Genomic DNA, 20,746 nt, shown 5'->3' with positions numbered 1-20,746 from the left:
CTACAATGTTTGAATCGCAACGATTCAATTGCTTTAATTTGCTCGTAGTATTCGCTTGCCGAATTAAGCAAATTAAAGCAATTGAATCGTTGCGATTCTAAACATTGTAGAGTCAAAAAGTAGCATTATCTAAAATACTTGAGTAATTTAGTATGACTTTACGGCACCAGTTCATGTGCTGAAAAGGAACAAAATAAAATTTTGGAATTAATTTACTGATTACATTCAATTGATAGTGATTTACGCACAAGAGAGAACAAATAAATTATATTCTGTTTTCGGAGTGACAGCTGTTTTGATGGAATATTATTTGACGTTTCATTCCATTGAATTGACATTCTATTTAATAGTATGATTGAGTATATTACTATATACTTAATATTTCGAGTACTTCAAGGAAGATCATTTTTTAAAAATAAATATGATTAGATTGAAGAAAAGAAACACAGGTATCATTTATTTGATAAATAAGAAAAGAATGAACAATTATTTTTCAGTTGAAGCATCATCAAATTCATGTCGCCAATCGTACGATGTGATGCGTTTCATTTCAATAAAACTGTGATTAGTCTGGTTCATCACCCATTTTGTTGCCAAATAAATTTTTTCGCTAACATAAATCATAATTTTGTTTGCTCCTGCCAATTTTGCACGCTCTTCATTCAGCATGGATAAATCCAATATGTCGATACATTCACCACTGATCTCATTCTTGATTAAATTAAATTTGAATTTGTTCAGTTTATTTGCACGTGTAACAAAAACCAAAATATCATCCAAACTTGTGGTTAAAAATTGAATCCGTTTTAGATTAGTGAGGGTGTCCGGCAAGTCTTTCAAGTCAGCTATAAAATTACTTTTACCGATAAACAATTCTTCTAAATCGGATAATGCAGATAAATTGATGGATGCATGTGGATTTATGATTACTAATTTTACTAGACCTTTTAGCGAAACCAATTCACTGGCATGACTCTGTTTGAAGCAGGCACCAGGGAAATATAAATGCAATCGTTTGTAAAATCCACGTTCGTGAAGTACATTCAAAAAGATGCAGAATAGATGGAATTCAATTGGATTGAAATCATTTTCAACGAATGTTGTGGCTAAAACATTCAGTTTATGACCGATATTAATGAACGATTCTCTGTTTGTCCACAAAATTTTCCCGTAAATTGCAAGTGTACGTATGTTTGGGTTGAGTTGCAGAAAAACTTCCATTGCTTCAATTTTATGAACTGTGAACATTTGTAATTCAAAATGTTCTAGGTGTGGATAATTTCGAAAAAGCCAATCATTTTGGTCAACAATTAGATCGGTGGTCACCAGAACAACAGACAAACGCTTCAAATTTGTGCAGAATTTTAGGAAAGATTGGAAAAAGCCCTCTTCTAGTGGCAAAGAATTTGGCCATACTTTGACACTTACAACCTTATCAAGGAATCGTTTAATGCCTTCGAATTGTTTACGGCTTACTCCACTGGCGGTCATTTCAACTAAATTGAGCGATTTGTAATTACATAACTGGGTATGAAAGAAATCGGCAACATCTTGAAATGGAAGTCGACCAAGAGATTTCTTATCGTGTCCATAGTTTTCATCTTCTTCATCTTCAGTATCAGAATAGCCAAAATTTATGTTAATAATCCAAAGTTTTTCGATAAAGTTAACGAAGCAGTTTACAATGATGCTTCGAATGGAAAGGTTTTTCTCACAGCATGCCATGGCAACTCCATAGTTCAACTGAAAAAAGTGACCAGCGACCCGATGCAACCGCTTGCACGTTTGACCAACAGAAACTAAATCTTTCAGCGACAAATAATCAAACACTTCCTCAAAGCAATCCACATCTAGTTTGAAAATGTCCGGTGGTTTTTCTTCATTTGGTGTCGAAACTGTAACTTGATTGCTTTTAGATTCTCCGTCTGTCTTTGTGCTAGATTTTCCCATCTCATTGCTTGCTTCGGGGTTCATTTTATGTTTGGTTGTTGGTCGATCATCGACCGTCGATGTAGCAAGTCATTCGAAATGAATCGCTTATTCTAGAAAAGAAATAACAAAACTATGCATTGCAATGAATAAAAATTACGAAAAACTAAATAAAATATAAAAAGTATTAATCGTTTACCTTTAATAATATTAATGAACTAGAGTAAAAACTTGTTTGGTTTTTGTTGATGTCTGAAGTTTGTTTTTTGACAGCGATAAACACCACTGACATTTGATTCCATTGATCTGGCGTTTGATCTGTAGAAAAATAAGTACCACTATTAAGTATCGAAATATATATAACTCTTTTTTAATGGAGTATCAATTTTCATGGAAAATATCAGCATGATGGAATTTTGAATGCCAATAATATTTTTTTAATCAATCAATCTAACTTCATTCCATTGAATTTACATTTGACTTGCACATTAAATACACTTTTAAGTTTTAAGTAATAAATTACTTGCATGAAATTGTGACGGTTGAAGTGTGAGGGAAACAGATCAATAGATTTCTATCGTATGAAGAATGCAGAAAAATCATGTAAATTGTTTCAAATTGATTTTATATTTATCCATGATTCGAAATTTGCTTCACGTAGAAAAAATTATTCACATGTTAAACAAATTTTATAACTAGTTGAGAAATTGGTAAACTCATTCAGAGAATATGACATTAATATAACATCTAACTCCATCTAGAACTCTTTCCAGTAGTTGTGTTTTAGTAAGTAACATTCAACTCTTCTATTCGTTTTGAATTTGACAATTGATATTGAGCGCAAACACCACCTAGATAGTCTAAGGCTAATGACAATATAATCAAGTAAACTGTCCGTTCTGTCAAACGTCATACTGAAGTATAACATACAGACATCACGAACTCGCCATCGGTTCTTTAGTTACTCGCTTCGGCCAACCGAGATCCAAACAAATACATGTATCAGTATACAAAGTATTCCATTGTTGGTAATATTACCTAGACTGAATATAGCGGTTTCAACTACTTTCGGGCGAAATTATCTCAAAAGTAAACTGCAATGAATTATTTGTTATGCGAACGCTCGAACGGCTATTGTTGATATACGCACTAATTCAGTAATCCACAGACATGCAATGGCTACTGGATGACAAATCTACACACAGTCGAGTGCGTGTATTTGCGCGCACATTTACAGTGGCCGTTTGAGCGTTCGCATAACAAATAACTCATTGCAGTTTACTTTTGGGATAAATTCGCCCAAAAGTAGTTGAAACCGCTACATTCAGTCTAGGTAATATTACTCACTAAAACACAACTACTGGATGGAGTTAAATGTTCACACCTAATCTAATGTATTGAAACTCCATATACATGCTCGGAGTATGGGTAAACTAAAGAAAGTTAAACCCAAATCTAAATAAATGAAAGCTATCCAAGTAAATTTGATCACATAAAACAATTTATGTGATTGGTTTGATTGATTTGCATACAAAATATTTAAAAAAATTGATGTGAACTGAAATAGAATTAAATCGAAAAACCTTTTTCAAACAATCACCAGTGTATGAGTTCAGTTTGTGGATTGTGCTGAACAAATCGGGTAAGATGAATAATTTAATACATTGCTAATCAAATTACTTTCGATTGAAATAATACCACTCTTGATATTTATCTCTTGATAAACAAAAAAACAACATTTTATTTGATCATTTCGATTTGTCTAAATCTACTTACAACTAAACAACAAGAAAAAATTCGATTGTAAATACATAAGTTAGTTTCAACGTGTAATCTAGTGTAAACGTCATTATTAAACGGGCACAACAGATTTTTATCTTGAATCGAACAATTTATTAATAACATTCACACTAGTTCTAAATTTATTTCACCTCTACTATCTAAAATATAACAAATGAGCTGCACAACAGACCATTAAAAATATTGTCTTCTAATCCGTCCGTGGGTTTATAATTTGGAACACTAATTGCAAAAAATTGAAAAATTTTAATTTAAAAAAAGAACAAATACACAAAAAACTTGGAACTAACTTCATATATCAGGGTAACGTGGAGCTATACGATAGCACGCGGCCATTTGATGTTGAGATTCAAGGAATCTAAAGATTTTTTCTATTGATTTTATATTTTTTATTGAACATTTCCCTAAAGCCACCATTTCCAAGAACCACGATTGCATATGCTGCTTTGTTGCTGTTCATATCGATGATCCATTTGCTGATTTTTTCAGATAATGATATTCTTCAAACAGATTTTTCATATCAGCTAATGCTCGCTCGATTTCCTTAGAGAATTTTACAGCGTCCTAGACAGATTTTTTTTTATCAATGCATTTTTGAGAAATTTTAGTTTAAATCTAAGAAAGGCCAAATATCGATGTTGGGAAAATAATTCTCACCGTAGTTGCGCAGCTGGCCTTTGATGATATATGGAAAAAAATCAGATCTTCACCAGCAATAATGTATGAAACACCATAGCCGTCGTCAGCAACTGGACCGAAACCGCCTTTGAATGAAACGAAAATAAACATATATGAACCAATTCAAACTTTGACAAAACAACACCATTTCAATACTTAAAATTTTAGAAAAAAAATAAAAAATCAAAATCGTTTAATTTAAGTATAATGTAAAAATTGAAATTTTCAAATTATGGTCACCTACCGCCTGCACTAATACATTCAGGATGTTTGCGTAGGTCCATTTTGCTCGTTTGTCCGTGCGGCGTTTGACTAGTTGAAAATCGCCACGGTTCGCTGAGAACTTCTTTCAAGAATGGCGACTCTATTTCCAAATATTTCGATACGACGTACAAACAGAATAAGTGTCGATCGATTCCCTTGCCACACATCGCATCTTGATATCCTTTTTGGTGTCGTTGGCAAGCTTTCAGTAGCAGTTCAACCCGTTGCGCAGTCTAGTGTCAGGAAGAAAAAATGAAAATAATTATCAAATTCATTGCAAACCATAGACTTATTGAAACATTTAAAAATTTAAAGATAATTTTGTTACAAAAACATAATTTTGGCATTTTACAACAGTATTTGTGAAAATCGCAACGAATGATCGGCTGTCAATATAGTACGAATTTGGGTGCATTCCATACAAATACTAATCAGAACATTTGTTGGTATTTTCACAAATACTGTTGTAAAATGCCAAAACAATGTTTTTGTATTGGTGAATCCATGTTGTGTATTATAGTAACCAAAGCAAAATTAACTTAAATTCTTAAATTGCAATTACAATTAGTTTGTATCAAAAAATTAACTTACAGTAAATTTGCCGTCTGCCATCGATTTGACCCATGCGGCTGATTCAATGGTGCATGGTCGAACGGTTTCAGTGCGACCTTCTCGGAACAAACGTGTCATCGATGCTTCATATGTAAGAGAAAAACATCCCGAGTCCCGGTAATACGCCAATTGAAGGGCCATTTGTATGTAAGCATCAGGTGACACGCGGCATGTCTTCATAAAACCCTTTCCGTAATGGTCGTGCGCGTAAATACGGAGTTGTAAGTCATTTAACAATTTCTGGGCGTCTTCATGAGCTGTATTAATTGCGGTGAGGCATGCATCGTTGTTCAAATCCCATGACATGCGTTGTGGTGAAGGTGGCTGGAAAACGATTTGGCCTTTGCAATTGCCATCGTCGTCATATGGATGCTCAATCACTTCATCCATAATATTATTTTCCCAAATATGCGCCATGATAGCAGCGTCAGCCCTACAAAACAAAGCAGTTTTTTCATTAAATTTTATAATACTTATCAATCAAAAATAAATTTGAATAAATCGAAATAGTGGTGTTTTACCAAGTGTGTTCAGCGTTAAAACCAAGACGACCGTTTGTACCAACGCAAAGTGTGAAATTCTTATCAAACCATCTGTTGTGGCCGTTTCCATGGAGTAATGACTTCCCAAAGTGATCTAACGCACCTTCTTTGTGAATATCAGTGTCATAGGATTCATCATCCAAAGATAGAATGAACGCAGCTGTTTCAATTGTGTGCAATGAGACACGATTGACTCCTTTGTTGAATAGATTGTTCCGAACTTCAGCCCACTTCGATCGATTCCATGCGGTTAATGATGCCAAAAGCTCCTCACCCGGCAATGGTTCAGATTTTGAATTCAATATTTCTTCCAATTGCCTGTAAAGTAATGAAAAAATGATAACTCCATTTCTATTTTAAATATAGTTTGGTTTTGATTTGAATTTTCGTCAAAATTTCAAATCAAATTCATATATGCTCCTTCAACTTACATCTGAATTTCGGCAGCCTTCAAGATGCGTCCCTTGTAATGAATAGTAACTCTATAGTATCGTCCTTTATGCAAAACAACAATATGGTTTGAGTCTTTATAATGAATGATGCGATCGGTTTCAATGCCAGGAATGCGAACAGTGTTGAAAGTCCGTTCGTATTGCCATGAGCACAACGGGACAATTCCTTGGACCATGATCGGTTTCAATTCCTGACGATCGATCAGGCGTCGGAATCTCAACAACAAATTGACGGCAACAGCAGCGCGAGCAGTCTGAACATTAGTATTAGTTAAGAACAATGCGTCAATACCATAGAAGTTGCTGTTGACCATCAATGGAGAACGGCCGCGCAAATAAACGTACTCTTCCCACCAATCGGATACATAATTTGTTGACCACCAGCTCTTCAGAATCAGATAGCGTTGTAATTTCGGGCCAATTGTCCGTTCAAAATCTTCGGCTAATTCTTCCATGCGCTTATAATTTTCTTCATCGACCAACGGATGAACTGAGTCCAAATATCTTGCTAAAGTGTCATTAACATTTGGCAATGGCAAGCGTGGTAGTGATTCTTGGAAACTGTACAATCCGGGATCGTTCCAACTTGAGAGGACTTTAGTTGCAGCCGCCCACAAACGTGTTTGCATCGATACCTGACGACCCTTTTCACGCGATTCATACATCCAACCTTTGTACATAAGCAACAATTTCAAAGTATAGCGCATAATAAAACAAATACATAGCCAAAACAAGAGTCCTGTTAACGAACACGCCACCAAATGCCATGCGATTGAAACTCTGTGGAATAAAGGTACATTCATGATTTAAATTACACATTAAAATAGGTAGAGAAATTGTTTTCAAAAAATGGTGAAATTCATAGGAAAGAAAAATGTTCGAAGAAAAGAGTGTAGCAGAAAAAAAGTGTGTGAAACAAAAATTGATTTTCATACCCCGGAAGCCATGGTAGAATTTGATTTGCCAAATCGAATGTTGTTTCTTTTCCAGAAAAATGTAAGACAGCCGCTATCGATATGATGATCCATAGGCTTTGCAAATGCACTGGATATGCTCCATTATGAATGCTATTCTGCAATTAAAAACTGAACATTTCATTGATTTTTGCTTGTGTTTTTTCTGTGCATCATTAGCCAGATTCTCATATAAAACGAAATATAAAAATGATTTCTATCAATCTACAAAAAAATAAATTTTACATTTATCTTCGTCTTCAAATTAATTTTCACTTACTCTTAGACGTCCGATGCGTTTTTTCCATGATCTAATACCAGATCTCCACACAAGATTGAGAACCTCCCGGTCGTAGTTGATGTCCCATCCTTCGTGTGAGATTGAAAAAGAAAACGCAACAGCTTGATGTGCTTCAGCCATTTACACCGCCGTTCCTTCAGACCACTGCCAAAATTGATCGTTTGTCGTTCAAACTGGATAAAAATCAAAACCAAACGGCACCAATTTCAAAATGTCAATGAATTTAGTAACGGGTAATACGCGTTCAATGCTGTTGTGGCGAATGAAAACGGATAACGAAAAAAATATAATAAAATGAAAGAACGAATAAAACGAACGAAATTTAAAGGCAAACAAACATGAAAAGTTAAATAAACAACTACTATTAATGTTATTTTTTTAAAAATTGCATATTTTTTCGCTCCATTAAGTGCAGTTTAACATTGTTTGAGTTCGGTTTTTATGCGTTGATGGCTGTTGTTGGTATTTTCTGTATGCCACAAAAAATAAATAGCATTCGAAAACTTCTTAATTCCATTGTGTGATTTTGATGGAAAACTCGTTTTTTGTGTTTATTTATGTGTGTATGTATATAACAACAACCCGGACAAGTATAACTTCATTGTGATACATAATCAATTTATTGACTTTGAATAGACGAAATTTCTAAGCGAATAATTATAGTAATTATAATTTCTATTTGTAATTAATTTCAATTTTCGTTTATATTTCAATATTTCGTGGCATTACAACCATGATTAGAGATCACAATCAAAAGATGGCTGAGAAAGAATGTTAAAAAAATAAAAATAGTATATTTTGTGTAATGTGATTTGGTTCCGCAATGCATCGGCAATTGACAATCTATAGCATAATAAAAGTATAAATAGAAAATAAAGACTGTTTGAAAAACACCTGACGAATTGAATGTGTGTGGCGAAAGATTTATGCAATTTAACCTTATCATTCGACTACATTCGCATAACTAAAACAAAACTTGGACGTGCCAAAAGGGGAGCCTTCCGTATTAACGTTAGTTGTTTGATCTAGTAAAAATATGCAGCGATTTCTGACTCTGAAATTTAGTTATCGCAAGTTTGTACGAGTTGACCGACATTATTTATATGGGCTCTGATAGTATTGGTCGAGCATGATCAGAAAAAGATTATTCATTCATGAGTCCGAAGTTTCGATCGAAATTAGAACTCATGATAACGAGACAAAATGGTCAAAAATCGTATACAATCACAAAATGTTATATAAAAATAAAATGCGTAGTCAAAAACTAGGGCAAATTGTGTATCGTACACAAATTGTTAACACATATATGTATCACATGAAGATAAAATGTTCTCACTAAGGTCATGCTATCAAGACGAATGAAACGAAATAAAAATGTGGTTCCCAAGTTTAGCTCACAGCTCGAGTGATTCGTTGATTAAAGTTAATGGTCATTTATTATAAATTGCAAATGAACAATAATCAATTATTTGATCAAAAATTTGATATGAAATTCGATGGCCTTTTTTTCGTAAAAAATGAATATCAAAAAATTAAGACGAAAAGATTCCAGTGAAAACAATGTGAACAAAGCAAAATGTATTACAGTAAATAATCTACTTTAAGGAGTGATGATTTGAGAAAATAAAGCAATTGTCTGACGTTCACACATGTTCTGAAAAACAAAATACATACAACTCTTGCGCAATATTACACAAATAAAACCAAGTAAGTTTTTATCAGCGTCTTAATATAAATAATTACCAAGTTCCGATGAGATCTATTTTATTACACAGGGCTGTTTTATTATAAGCAGAAAAAGTTCAACCAATAACATGCAATAGTTTTTAGAACTTCGTGATGATTTATTGCACGATTCATGGGACAAAATGGTTGCTCAAGCAACCGACAGTAAAAATCGAAAGAAAAATTCCACTTTGTCTGATTTATAATTCTAATCAGTTTCTATCTATTTCCACTGATGTAAGCTACTTCCCGCACATAATTTGAATTGCAAATCGATTCTATAAACGGGAAAAAGCTGACCAAATTCTAGAACCATTATTTGGCTCATTTCCATATAGAGTTTTAGATGTATTTCGATTTATTTTCATTACAAAACAAGGCTGATGTTCTCAAAGAGACAACAGCTGATGAAAGCAAAACAGATTTTTATACATCCATGACAATAGCCAAAAAGAAAGTAATTTTTCTTGAATTATTTATTAAGCAACATTCAGAAGAAAAATTAGTGTTTTTGTTGTGAAGAGAAAAGTTCAATTTTCATAGAAATGTTATAGAGAATACTGGAATGTATATTCATACACATTTTTTCGATTTTTAATGAAGTGTCTTTTTGCTTTTGATTGATTCTTCCTATCATATATGATGCTATAGCAGGAAAAATTTGATGACAAAGAACTTTTTTAGATAAAATCTTGATGTGGCAAGATCATTTTTTATCAGTTTAATTGTGCAGTTGTTTGGTTGTCGTAATGGTTACGTATAATTTTTTATTTCGAAAAAGTTGTGTTTTACTTGAGAAGGTTCCTGTGATGGCTTAACAAAATGATATTTTTCTTCATTCAAAATGGAAAACGGGACCAATCGACCGATAAAATCAAACAAGTTTCAATTGGTCAGAGGTTGGTTGCAGATAAATTTATTTTTATAAATTTCAAATATCAAATAAATTTATCCGATATTTTTCATGCGTTGTGTTGTTCTAACGCATTTGCAGTGCATAAACGAGACTGTTGTATTGGCAGTCAGCTATTCATTGAGGTTTTTGTTTTGTTCATTTACCGTTATTTGTCAACAATTCTGCCACTGCGCCTAGGGGGATTTAACTACGTGAAAACTTGTAAAAAAATGATATAAACGCGCACGAAATTGTTACATTCACCAGAGAACTTGCATGATTCCACTCAGTTGACAAGTTCCGTATTAAAACAACATGCGCGAACGCGCGCGAGTTCGTGTGCAAACTTGTAGCTGGACGACGCGCACACATCAGTCGTTCCATTTATTATATCTGGATTAACTTTTTCTTCAACACTTTCTCCAGCTCTTTAAAAATATTTCCTTTGTCCATTTTATAATTATATAAATCTTTGAACTTTTGGAAAGGATGTGAAAAATCTTTATACACGTAAACAACCGATTTTTAGCTTGAAACGCGTTTTAATTGTCAAATAACAACTTGAAAAACGCGCAAAACCATAAACAAACTTGTGTAAAGTTGTGACCGTGCGCGTCAGTACGTACAACGAACGCGTCGAACTCCCGCGAATCAAGCAAACTGGCAAAAAACATGCTGAACTCGTAAGAGTTAAATTCCCCTAGCACTGCGCACATAGTATATATAGTCCATAAGAAATGTAAAATGTTTAGGGGGATTTCTCACGCAAAAAATTGAAATGAATGTGCAAGAATTTATGTTATTTCTTCTTTTCTATTAAAATTTGAAATTTTCTGGAATTGTCAAATTTAATGTGAACCAAATGCTACATTCCATTCAATTCTAGAACATTTTGGTGAATTCACTGCAATTTGATAAATTCGGTTCTGTTAGCAAGTACAAATCTTAAGTACATACCTAAGCTTAAGTATGAAGATTGTCACCCTTAAGTACGTACTTAACGTACTCTTTCGTATGAAGCTTAAGTACGTACTTAAGGTTAAGTATGCTAAGTATTACGTACTTAAGCTTCGTACTGCGAACGTATTTCACACATTCAGTGTAAATGTGTATTCATTTACCCGAATTGATAGAAATGGAAGGAATTTTTCAATATTCATTGGAATTGTTCCATTTTTTAAGTGAGAAATCCCCCTAGAAAATGTTTGCCATTTAGTTTTACATTGCCAATACCTTATTAGTTATAGAGATGTTCGTTTTGTTTATTTTTTGTTGTTTGTAAACAAATCTGCCTATCTTTTTGCATTGCCACTGTACATAGTATATGTCCATGCGAAATGTGCAGAGACAATGCAAAAAGATAGGCAGATTTTTTTACAAACAACAAAAAATAAACAAAACAAAAATCTCCATAAGTTATGCATTGGCAATGTAAAACAAAATGGCGAATATTTTATATTTCTTATGGACTATATATGGCAGAATTGTTGACAAATAACGGTAAATGAACAAAACAAAAATCTCAATGAATAGCTGACTGCCAATACAACAGCCGATGTCTCGTTTATGCACTGCAAATGCGTTAGAACAACACAACGCATGAAAAATATCGGATAAATTTATTTGATATTTGAAATTTATTAAAATTAATTTATCTGCAACCAACCTCTGCAATTGGTAGGCCAGAATAACATTCTAGCTTGAATACTTTTGAAATGTAAGTAAATGAATGAAACCATTAAAACAATTTGACTCCAAATGAGAATCCATTCAAGATGAATGTGTGATCTTCAAGCAACTGCTCGCGCAATATTATCCTTAATGTATCACAACATAAAAATCAGTAAGCACTTAATTATTGAAACAAATGGCAGTTTCATATTAATAATAAAAGTTCAGTGTGTATAACGAGCAATCTTACTACTCTGGTCGATTTCCCAATGACACAGTTTTTGAAGGTGATTATGATAAAATGATTAGAATATCATCGCGCATAGTTTGAAAAGTAAAAATTGCTTGTATATTTATTTCAGAGGATTTACTTCAGAGGACCGACACAACGCTGTTTTCGATTTCGTATAAGCACACGCATTTTTAAGAGGCAGAGGGAGTTTCAAAACAATTCCAAAGGTCGGCGAATTAATGCAGGCGAAATGTTAAATCACACAACTTCGAGCATAATGAAACAAGCACGATTTCATAAACAAACAACAACACAACAGACGTATCGTAATCAAAACAAGAGAACGCAAAAGCGGCGAGCCAATTCAAAAATAGCCAAATTTACATTTCGAAATGTTAAGTGGATCAACTTCACCGGTCAAAGTCTGATTTTCGTTGGTTTCTTTCATCGCGTCTTTTCTGTATCTTCTTTTATCAAATCCAATAAATTTTTACGGTATTTCAGTTTATTCTTGGCAAACAAGATCTCTCAAAATAAATGTGCTTAGTATTTTCTTCGATGGGTCAAAGTCTAATCGTCTGCTGAAAACTGAATATTTACACTGAGTGCGTCGCGATTTTCACTGCATATTTACACAACTTTCTATTTGTTCGATTTGCGACCAGTTTTCTATCAACGGAGGACAGTTGCTAACGACAACTTAGCAAAGTCCTTTCGTTGTCTCTTCTTTGAAAGACTTTTTTGCCGTTTTTTCTGTCGTATTCACAAGTCATCGCAAAGAAGCCGAATAAATTCTCATTGCAAATGTACAACTGGAGTTTGAACACCTCCGAACGTATACGACCGCCTTCCCGGCTACCTTATGGTTTATGCATAGATATAATTGCAGCAAAACACTCTGTTTCATTGGCTGGAACAATAATATTGTCCGTTTTCTTGACGAACGATATGTACATTACATACCGTAGAGTCACTTGAGCATTTAATTACACCGTTTAAATGATTAGATATATCTGTAGTATACTTTCAGCACAATTTATGTTTTTTTTACGTAATAGGTAGGTTTAAAATTGGCGTAGGTTTGTAAAGTTAATCAATTGAATAATAATTATTAAGATGCTTGTGTTTACTCATTCTTTGAAACGCATATAATTTTTTGGAGTTTCTGCTAAAATTATCCCTCAACACACAGCTTTTTTTCAACTCACTTTGCAACATGCACAGCTAACGGAACGAAAAAAATATAGTAAAATCACATTGGGCGTATTGAGTGAGCAAAAGAGAGAAAGGAAAATATAAAATATGGAAAGAAAAAATCGGCACCTAAGTTTCATTAAGATGTACGTACATGCACTATTATTACTTCAATATTCCCAGATTACGACGCGTGAATGGACATCGACAACAGCCGGTTTGAAGAAAACAGTTTATTGGTTGTTTTTATTTTCGTTTAGCTCTTTTCAAATTGATTTAAATAATGTACATGAATTGATTGCCACGATCGCACTAGAAACGTGTCTTTGAATCGATAAAATTCACTTTGATTGGGTTATTCAAAATAGAAACACAGTTGTAATATCCAAATTCACTCATTTAGCCAATTTTCTCCGATAAATGAACGTTTTAACACAAGACTTTCGAATGAACAAAAAATGACTTGAAACAGAATAAAAATAAAACGGAATTGCTCTAGATAGAGTCACATACTAATTGACACTACAGCAGGTTTTTTGTAACTAATCTAACCGATGTTCCTTTCGGTCGTGTGACAGATGTTCATTCTTCTGAGAAGTTTTCTTTGACACAGTCACGACTCATTGTGTGTTCTGTGATTGTGTTCATATTCGTTCTGTAAAGAGATATCAATACATATATTTATATGTATTGCATATATGCAAACGAAGGCGATTATGAAACAGACCTCCTGAACTAAATACCTCAACACACGGACACACTGTCATGTATGCATGAGTCATACATGTGTGCCAAAGCAATGCCGAGACTTCAATGAAGTATTTCAAATCGTTTACAACAAAAATTACAATAACATACGGCATACCTACAGACAATTCATTCGACACTTTAATTCGAACGACGACAAAACGCTCCAACAATCGCAAACACAAACCTTTTGATGGAGAACCAAACGCATGTCGACAATAACAGTAACAACAATCAAGCAAATTGTAAATATTCACTAGTATGCTAATGCTAGCTCAATTGCACACTCTCAGTGCAGTAAATTAGAATCGATGAAGTGATACATATGAACTCGTTGTCATTTCGTCGATGTTTGTGCATTACATTCACAAGGTGGATTGAACGCCGAATATTACTACTATGGGCGCGCGCTTGCTATCGTTCCACACCGCCGCCGTCGAGACTAATCAGTGGAAGAGAAGGAGAGTGCAAACAATTTCGAACGTCTCCACTCAACACTCATTCTAATGCCAAAACCGAATGTGGCTCATTTGTTTTTTTTTAAACCGACTCTCTTATAGCATCCCAACACTCGACTAACATCGATTTCGAACAATCATATGATTTTAAACATTGAATAACACAAATTAAGTGCCAATCGATTTTTTCTTCTTCACACATGCTTTTGGGGCAACACGAACGTCTATTTTAATTTGGTACACTTTACAAGGATTTTCAATTATTTGGTATAGTTGAGATATTACAAAAAAAAATGAAAATTAGAACATTTTCAAAATTTTGATTTAAATCAACAATTCAACTTGAATCTTCTGTGAGAATAACAAATAAAAACGACCAATATATGTCAAAATTCATTTTTTTCCTCTCAAATTTTAGTTTTTTTTTTCTAATTTCAACTACATACATGTGGTGTGGTTTTTTCTCTTTCCGCTTTATTTATTTGACTCACACGAACTGAAAAGTATACGTTCGAAAATAATATACCGTATGGTCCAAAGTCCATTTTTGTTTGTTTTTTATTTTTTGCTTTTCATTCTCGTGCTTCGTTCAGTTTTGGAGGTAAATTGAGACTACAAACGGAACGAAAACAAGTGAGACGAAATGGAGAGAGAAAAAAGAAACAACAAATTACATTATGTACAACAAAACCATCGGTCACGCACACAAATGTTGTCGTACGAGCCTCTACGCACACATGCATCCTACCAGAGAGAATTTACATGTCTGAACATTGCCAAAATTGTCTTTTTTCGATTCGTTGAAATAATTTTCAATTCCTTAAGCTAAAAATGTGTTTTTGGTGTTTTGCCTCTTCGGCAGGGATTGGCAAACAATTTTGGGAAAACGATATTTGCATGTTTCATCACTTTTTGTTGCATTTAGGATTGAGTCGGGAAAATCGTTTTATTGTAAGTGTTAGCGGCGATGGATTATTATACTATGTATGTACGCAGCACACACAAAAATATGGGTCAAAGATCCAATCCAGCTCGAAGCGATTTTTCTTATCGTTGGTTTTGGCAGATTTGCTAAGCAAATAATCGCGATTCAATACTCAACCGAAAATCTTGGATGCTTGAACACGATTCCATCTAAATCCTGTTAACCAGATGCTTTACCGTCTGTGAAAGATGACAAATAATGAAATTTAATCGAAGACAAATAGAGTGAAAAGATAGTAGCATTACGTGAAGCAGGTGATAATTTGTTCAACAAATCAAAAATGGTTCACTTTGCGTCGAAAGTGATCTCTAGATATCTCTTTTTTATGTATTCTTTTCAATTTCTAATTTTTGCAAATGGCACTAGAAAGGGCTTTGATCCAATGTTCTTCTATTTTCTACTCTAAAAAATGCCTTAACCATCCAAAATCACATCTCATCACATTTTTTAAATAAACTCGAGTATTTTTTTTACAAAACCATAGAATTGTAACTCATTGTCTAGATCTAGCAAAGTCTTCGTTAAATTTGTTTTGGAATCTTCATTTTCTTGGGAAATCTTTGTAATTTCAACTTCTTTTTAATGACTTATAAACTTTTCAGAGCCGCAGTTAATACAAAAAATCATGTGTAGCAATTAGGAATGAAGACACACTTTATGGCTTTCATTTAAGCCAAAAGCTGATTCAATGCATTGGATTGATTGAGGAAAAGGGTAAATTGATTGTTCAGCCACAGTTGCGGCGATGGTTCGTTTGTGCCAACGAGTTTGTGAGTGACAGCAGTTGCCGGTGTTTCTGGCATACATTATAAAACATTTCGTTCCTTACCCTCTCTTTGCAACTCAAGTAAAATCTCCTATCAAAACCACATGCCATCACATTTCAAAGGATGGCTCCAACTTTCCATTTTGTAAGAAAGTAAGTTTTATTGCGAAAGTTTGCTTTTGAAAGAAAAGAAAAATAGCGAAAGAGGCTGCGATTGTGGTTCACTGCGAAAAGTGATTGTTAGGTCAGTGATGTTTACATTGAGTGCGTATATATTACTTTGAAATTAGTCCTAAATAAATCATTAGAAGTGTAGGCACATTTTTGGTATTGTGAAATGTCTTTTGTGCGGTTTATGTGCGTGTGGCGTCAAAAGGGTCATCAACATTTTCGATTTTATTGTTACGATTATGTGGCCTGCTGCCACTATTTCTCCATGCTACCGAACAGTCGGCCCAATGAAGTCGTCGTAATCGTATTGTTTGTGCGTTGTTTGTCTCAAACAAAAGCACTTTACTTGCGGTTTTATGGGCCAAGATTTCAAATCACGAGCGATAATTCGATGACACTATTGTTGGGCGACGGTCGACAAGTGACAAAAGGAAACTGAGAGACGGATGGAAAGCAATAGAATGGAAAATAATTGCAATTATTGTGCAAAATAAAGAGAGAGAGAATGAGTGAGCATTGTTTGGCTTTGGGTTATTGGTCATCATCAATCTAAATTTGGTGTTTGTTTATGGTGGACGGGAGCAAATGATTTGTTGATTTGTTTTCTATTTTTCGATTTCCTTGCCTCAGAATTGGGCCGTGCATTGTTCGTATCTTTGTTACCCGAACCCCAAACTGGGTAGCATAAAACAGGGAACACACAGCATAGCGAAATTTATACATAAAAGTCGTCAAACCATCGAGCAAGTGGAACGATGGAATGGGCGAGTTTACAGCGAAACAGTGATGAAAAGTCAAATTTTGGTCGTAAAATGTGCCCGTTTTTGAAACGAACAAATGTTTCGGAAATTCACAGCCGTTTGATTTTAATTTTAAGCACGCAGCCGCTGTTCGGGTTTTTTCTTTCTGAAAGAAGAATTTTTATTGCTTAAGTTGTTGCCACCGTCTATGTGTTTAGGATGCTTGAATTTGCCCATAAAATACACGCCCAAAACAAAATGCCTTTTGTACTTTTGCGGCCGATCACAATCGGTTCTGGCACACCACAAAATGTTAAGACAATTAAATGACATCAACAGCCGCATGAAATTCACGCGACGACCACGCATTTTCAACAATTTCCTGCTGTGCAACTAAATGCGAACGCAGAGCAAACAGCTGATAAGCATTCTTTATGTATCGTAAAAAGCAGCACGCAGCTACCTTTCGTAGTTCCTTTGCGGAAGGGAGCGCATTGTGATAAAACACGTCAAAGAATGCCAAAGCACCGCCACCGACAATGGCCATACACATATTTTCCACGGTCACAGATATGTTTGATTTGCATTGCTTCATCTTGATTACCAGGCCATCGAGCATTTGTGCTTCATGATGCTGTTTTCCGCAATTTCACAAACGACACTCTTCTCTCCACATTCCTTGGGACTGCTAACAATGGAAACCGACACCGATTTAAATCGTTCTGCTCCAACCATCACACATATTTTTGGGCTCGTTTCTCAAATGCATTTATCTTTGCCGTCTTTTGTTCTTGCTTCTCTGACGTTTGCTTAGTCACGAACAAATACGCACTTTCTCTACTTTGTGAAAGATGAATGCTCCTTTTTTGGAAAATAAATAATGGAATTGAATTCAACGTACAAATATCATTCTCATTTCTAACAAGATAAAAACCATACAAAATATTCATACCTACACTCGTTCAGTTTATTTACAAACAAAAAGCTTTTATTTAAAGGTTGTGTATTTCTTTATCTACACAAAATTAGGTTATTCGGCATGTTTCCAGGAGAAATAGAATTTAAGAAATGTTACTATTTAATGAATTGATCATTTTTTTATTTTTTTATTTTTATTGATTTATAATGGTGTTGAAAACAGGAAAAATCCCAATAACATTCCTCACCTATGAGTTCTGATCACATTTTTGTTGACTTTCAATTTTACATTTTCTAATTACTTTTTGGCAATATATTACTAATAGTAAAAAGAAAAAAGAAAAAATAGTATAATTATTTAATTTAAAATTAATAAGTTGTAAAAAAATAAAAAGAATTGATTATAATTTTAAATTCGATTGCAACTAAATTATTTCAACTGATGCAGTTAAAACATTGCCTTATTATTTTGATATTTGCATCAATAATAATAATATTTTAATTTTGACTGAAGTAGCTCATTATTTTATTTTTAAACAGTTCATAGTTTGCATCAAGAATATTAGTTGCTTTGAACTTTCTCTCGTATAGTAACTGCGTTCTAGTCACAGGATTTCTGTGAAGCCCATAATCATTATTTGTAGGTTGAGGATTGAAAAGTATGTTCGATCTATTCGACCGTCGGCTTATTCTGAAGTACGGTCTAGAATGTGAGCAATAGTTCCGGTTGTGTACTAATTTATGTAGTAAGCATGCATCAAAGTATTCCCTTCTCATTTCCAGTTCTAACATATTTAAGTATTTGATGCGATCGGTATATGATTGAGAATTTTGTCTGAGTTTCTTAAAGAAAACAATTCTAGTGTATTTCCTTTGAACTCTTTCAATTTTCTCTTTGTGATTGATCACATACCTCGAGCATGCTTTTGTATCTTTGCCAAAAACGGTTCTGTACTAAGCTGAAAAAACTTAGCTAACAATTTAAAATACATTGAGCCCCGTAAGCCATCTAGATGGCGCCACAAGAAAATTTGGTTCTTATACGAGGTGTATGCTCAAGATATGATTGATCATGTTATAAACTTTGAACAATTTCTACGAATTTTTACCACTCATGCATAAACACCGGAATTTATGCATTCATTGGTAAGGCATGGAAGAGCACGATGGCCCATTTGCTAATTCAAACTCTACATTTCATGTAGTGCTAAAATATATTTTGTTGAAAAATAAATGAAAAAAATGCAAAAGGAGTATTAACACATCATGAAGCGAGAGAGTTACGAAGTATCGTAAATGTTCAATTCGTGCATATGGGAGTATCTAGGTGTTTATTGGTAGTCACATCAGAGTATGGGTCATCTGTGCACAAAAGAATCTATTCTAAATTCAGCATATCCACGTTATTGCCGAACATAGCAATTTCGAATTTGAAGAGCAAAAAAAAAAAAAAGGTCCTCGCTTTCAAAAATCGATTCTATCTAGTGTAAAACCGGTATCCAGAACAAAGTGAGGACTAAAAAAAAAAAAAGGTCCTCACTTTCGAAAATCGATTCTATTTAGTGTAAAACCGGTATCCAGAAAAAAGTGAGGTCTAAAACAACAAAAAAAGGTCCGAAAATGGCAACGGGTCCAAAAAAATCGTTGGGGGTCAAATTTTCCCAGGGGGGGTCAGGATCAACGAGATCAGACTATGTCAGAACCTATGAATGCATGCTCTAACGGCATCTATACGCTATAGTTTGGAAGTATAAGTAAATACTTTGGTCATAAGGTTTACTCAAATGTTGGAAATGGCATTTGTCAGATAAACGTCATTCATGATTCAAGTCAGTGATTTTCGGATAGGGACAAAAGCAATGCAAACTGAACTCTGAACGGTCTTCGATTTGCTGAATTTATTACTGCTGTGTTGTTCCGTAATCATAACTACATCGAAAAATCGTATCCCTTAATTTTGTTGACATTTTTCGCACTATCCTGATTATACAAACAAAAAATATCGAAATTTTAACATCAAACTCCAGGTTGTTATATAAAATAATATTCTCACTTGAAAATAATTAATTCACATGTTTTTGGATTTGATGATTTTTTGAACAAAATTTGATTGACTCTCGAGCTGATAATTGAAAGAATTTTAAACAGTATTTGATTAAATCAATGATTATTTTAATCAAACAGTATCTCGGTCACGTTTTATCAAATGATCATGAACATGAACATGACAACCCATTAATTGTTTGGCCCCATTTTTTGGATGCATGAACACATACAAAACGCATTTCGGTTCAATAAACATGTTTAATTGTAAACAATATGGTTTCAAGGTGCTATGGATTTTGGCATTGCCGCTATGTTGAACACCATTGTATGCGATTGTATGAAATGAAACATCATCCCTTGAACGAAATCGCATCGTGACTGGCCGCATCGAATTCAATTCAATAAAGTTAATTCATCGCTATTGTCTTCGGGTAAAAAATGTTTGTTATTTGTTGGAAACAAACCGATATCAAAATGTTTCGTCAATAATCAAAAACATACACGCAATTTTCCCAGAAAAAAAGCGAGAACCAATTTCATTTTTTATAAATTAACTGCATTGAACGAAAGGACAACTATGAAATTGAGGCAAAAACCATGAAAAAAAGTACACCAGGTATACAGCGATGTATGCGCCATGTTGATGGTGTACACCAGGTATGAACCG

At 34.0% G+C, this 20,746-nt stretch overlaps 3 protein-coding genes across 19 annotated transcripts in view; 1 reads left to right on the top strand and 2 right to left on the bottom strand.

Moving 5' to 3' along the window:
• The window catches only part of LOC129568249 (uncharacterized), a 4,911-nt gene extending 2,518 nt beyond the window's left edge, over positions 1–2,393 (bottom strand). The window contains exons 1-2 of one of the 6 annotated variants that reach the window (XM_055445914.1): positions 2,129–2,393; positions 217–2,062 (exon numbers count right to left, since the gene is read on the bottom strand). In XM_055445914.1, the coding sequence (XP_055301889.1) occupies positions 217–338 (122 nt within the window). In that variant the 5' untranslated portion in view covers positions 339–2,062; positions 2,129–2,393. Of the gene's footprint in view, positions 1–138; positions 2,063–2,128 lie in introns of those variants that run through there. The other 5 variants (XM_055445913.1, XM_055445916.1, XM_055445917.1 and 2 more) reach the window with 5 other exon arrangements.
• A 1,245-nt stretch (positions 2,394–3,638) lies between these two features.
• Positions 3,639–14,817, bottom strand: LOC129568230 (carnitine O-palmitoyltransferase 1, liver isoform-like). 12 transcript variants are annotated; one of them, XR_008687927.1, is made up of 11 exons: positions 13,378–13,862; positions 12,469–13,278; positions 7,511–7,781; positions 7,213–7,349; positions 6,257–7,057; positions 5,805–6,143; positions 5,263–5,716; positions 4,652–4,904; positions 4,387–4,493; positions 4,020–4,293; positions 3,639–3,951 (listed from the first exon to the last, which is right to left on the bottom strand). XR_008687927.1 is itself a non-coding variant. In XM_055445885.1 (11 exons), the coding sequence occupies exons 4-11, from the start codon at positions 7,649–7,651 to the stop codon at positions 4,186–4,188; spliced, it is 2,340 nt and encodes a 779-aa protein (XP_055301860.1). In that variant the 5' UTR covers positions 7,652–7,781; positions 12,439–13,278; positions 13,403–13,903; positions 14,114–14,817; the 3' UTR covers positions 3,639–4,185. The 12 variants fall into 12 exon arrangements, 7 of the variants coding, with proteins under 7 accessions (XP_055301860.1, XP_055301857.1, XP_055301858.1 ...); XR_008687925.1 differs by having other exon boundaries at positions 12,439–13,278; positions 13,403–13,862; XR_008687926.1 differs by having other exon boundaries at positions 13,403–13,862.
• Positions 9,217–20,746, top strand: part of LOC129568245 (zwei Ig domain protein zig-8-like) — a 74,980-nt gene continuing 63,450 nt past the window's right edge. Inside the window, exon 1 of the mRNA XM_055445909.1 lies at positions 9,217–9,238. The gene's annotated coding sequence lies outside the window, so the exon portion shown is untranslated. The remainder of the gene's footprint in view (positions 9,239–20,746) is intronic.

This window comes from Sitodiplosis mosellana, unplaced genomic scaffold, assembly GCF_009176505.1.
Source record: "Sitodiplosis mosellana isolate CC-2019 unplaced genomic scaffold, AAFC_SMos_1.0 Smas_scaffold_17, whole genome shotgun sequence".
Taxonomy (NCBI): Eukaryota; Metazoa; Arthropoda; class Insecta; order Diptera; family Cecidomyiidae; genus Sitodiplosis; species Sitodiplosis mosellana.
The sequence above is the reverse complement of the archived record's forward strand: the minus strand, read 5'-3'. Positions and strand labels throughout refer to the sequence as shown.

Coding starts and splice junctions, on each gene's coding strand:
- LOC129568230 (XM_055445885.1), bottom strand. CDS start 7,651: ATGGCTGAAGCACATCAAGCTGTTGCGTTTTCTTTTTCAATCTCACAC. Junction 6,144..6,256: donor AAGGCTGCCGAAATTCAGAT/GTAAGTTGAAGG, acceptor ATTACTTTACAG/GCAATTGGAAGAAATATTGA. Junction 4,294..4,386: donor AGGCCAGCTGCGCAACTACG/GTGAGAATTATT, acceptor AAATCTGTCTAG/GACGCTGTAAAATTCTCTAA.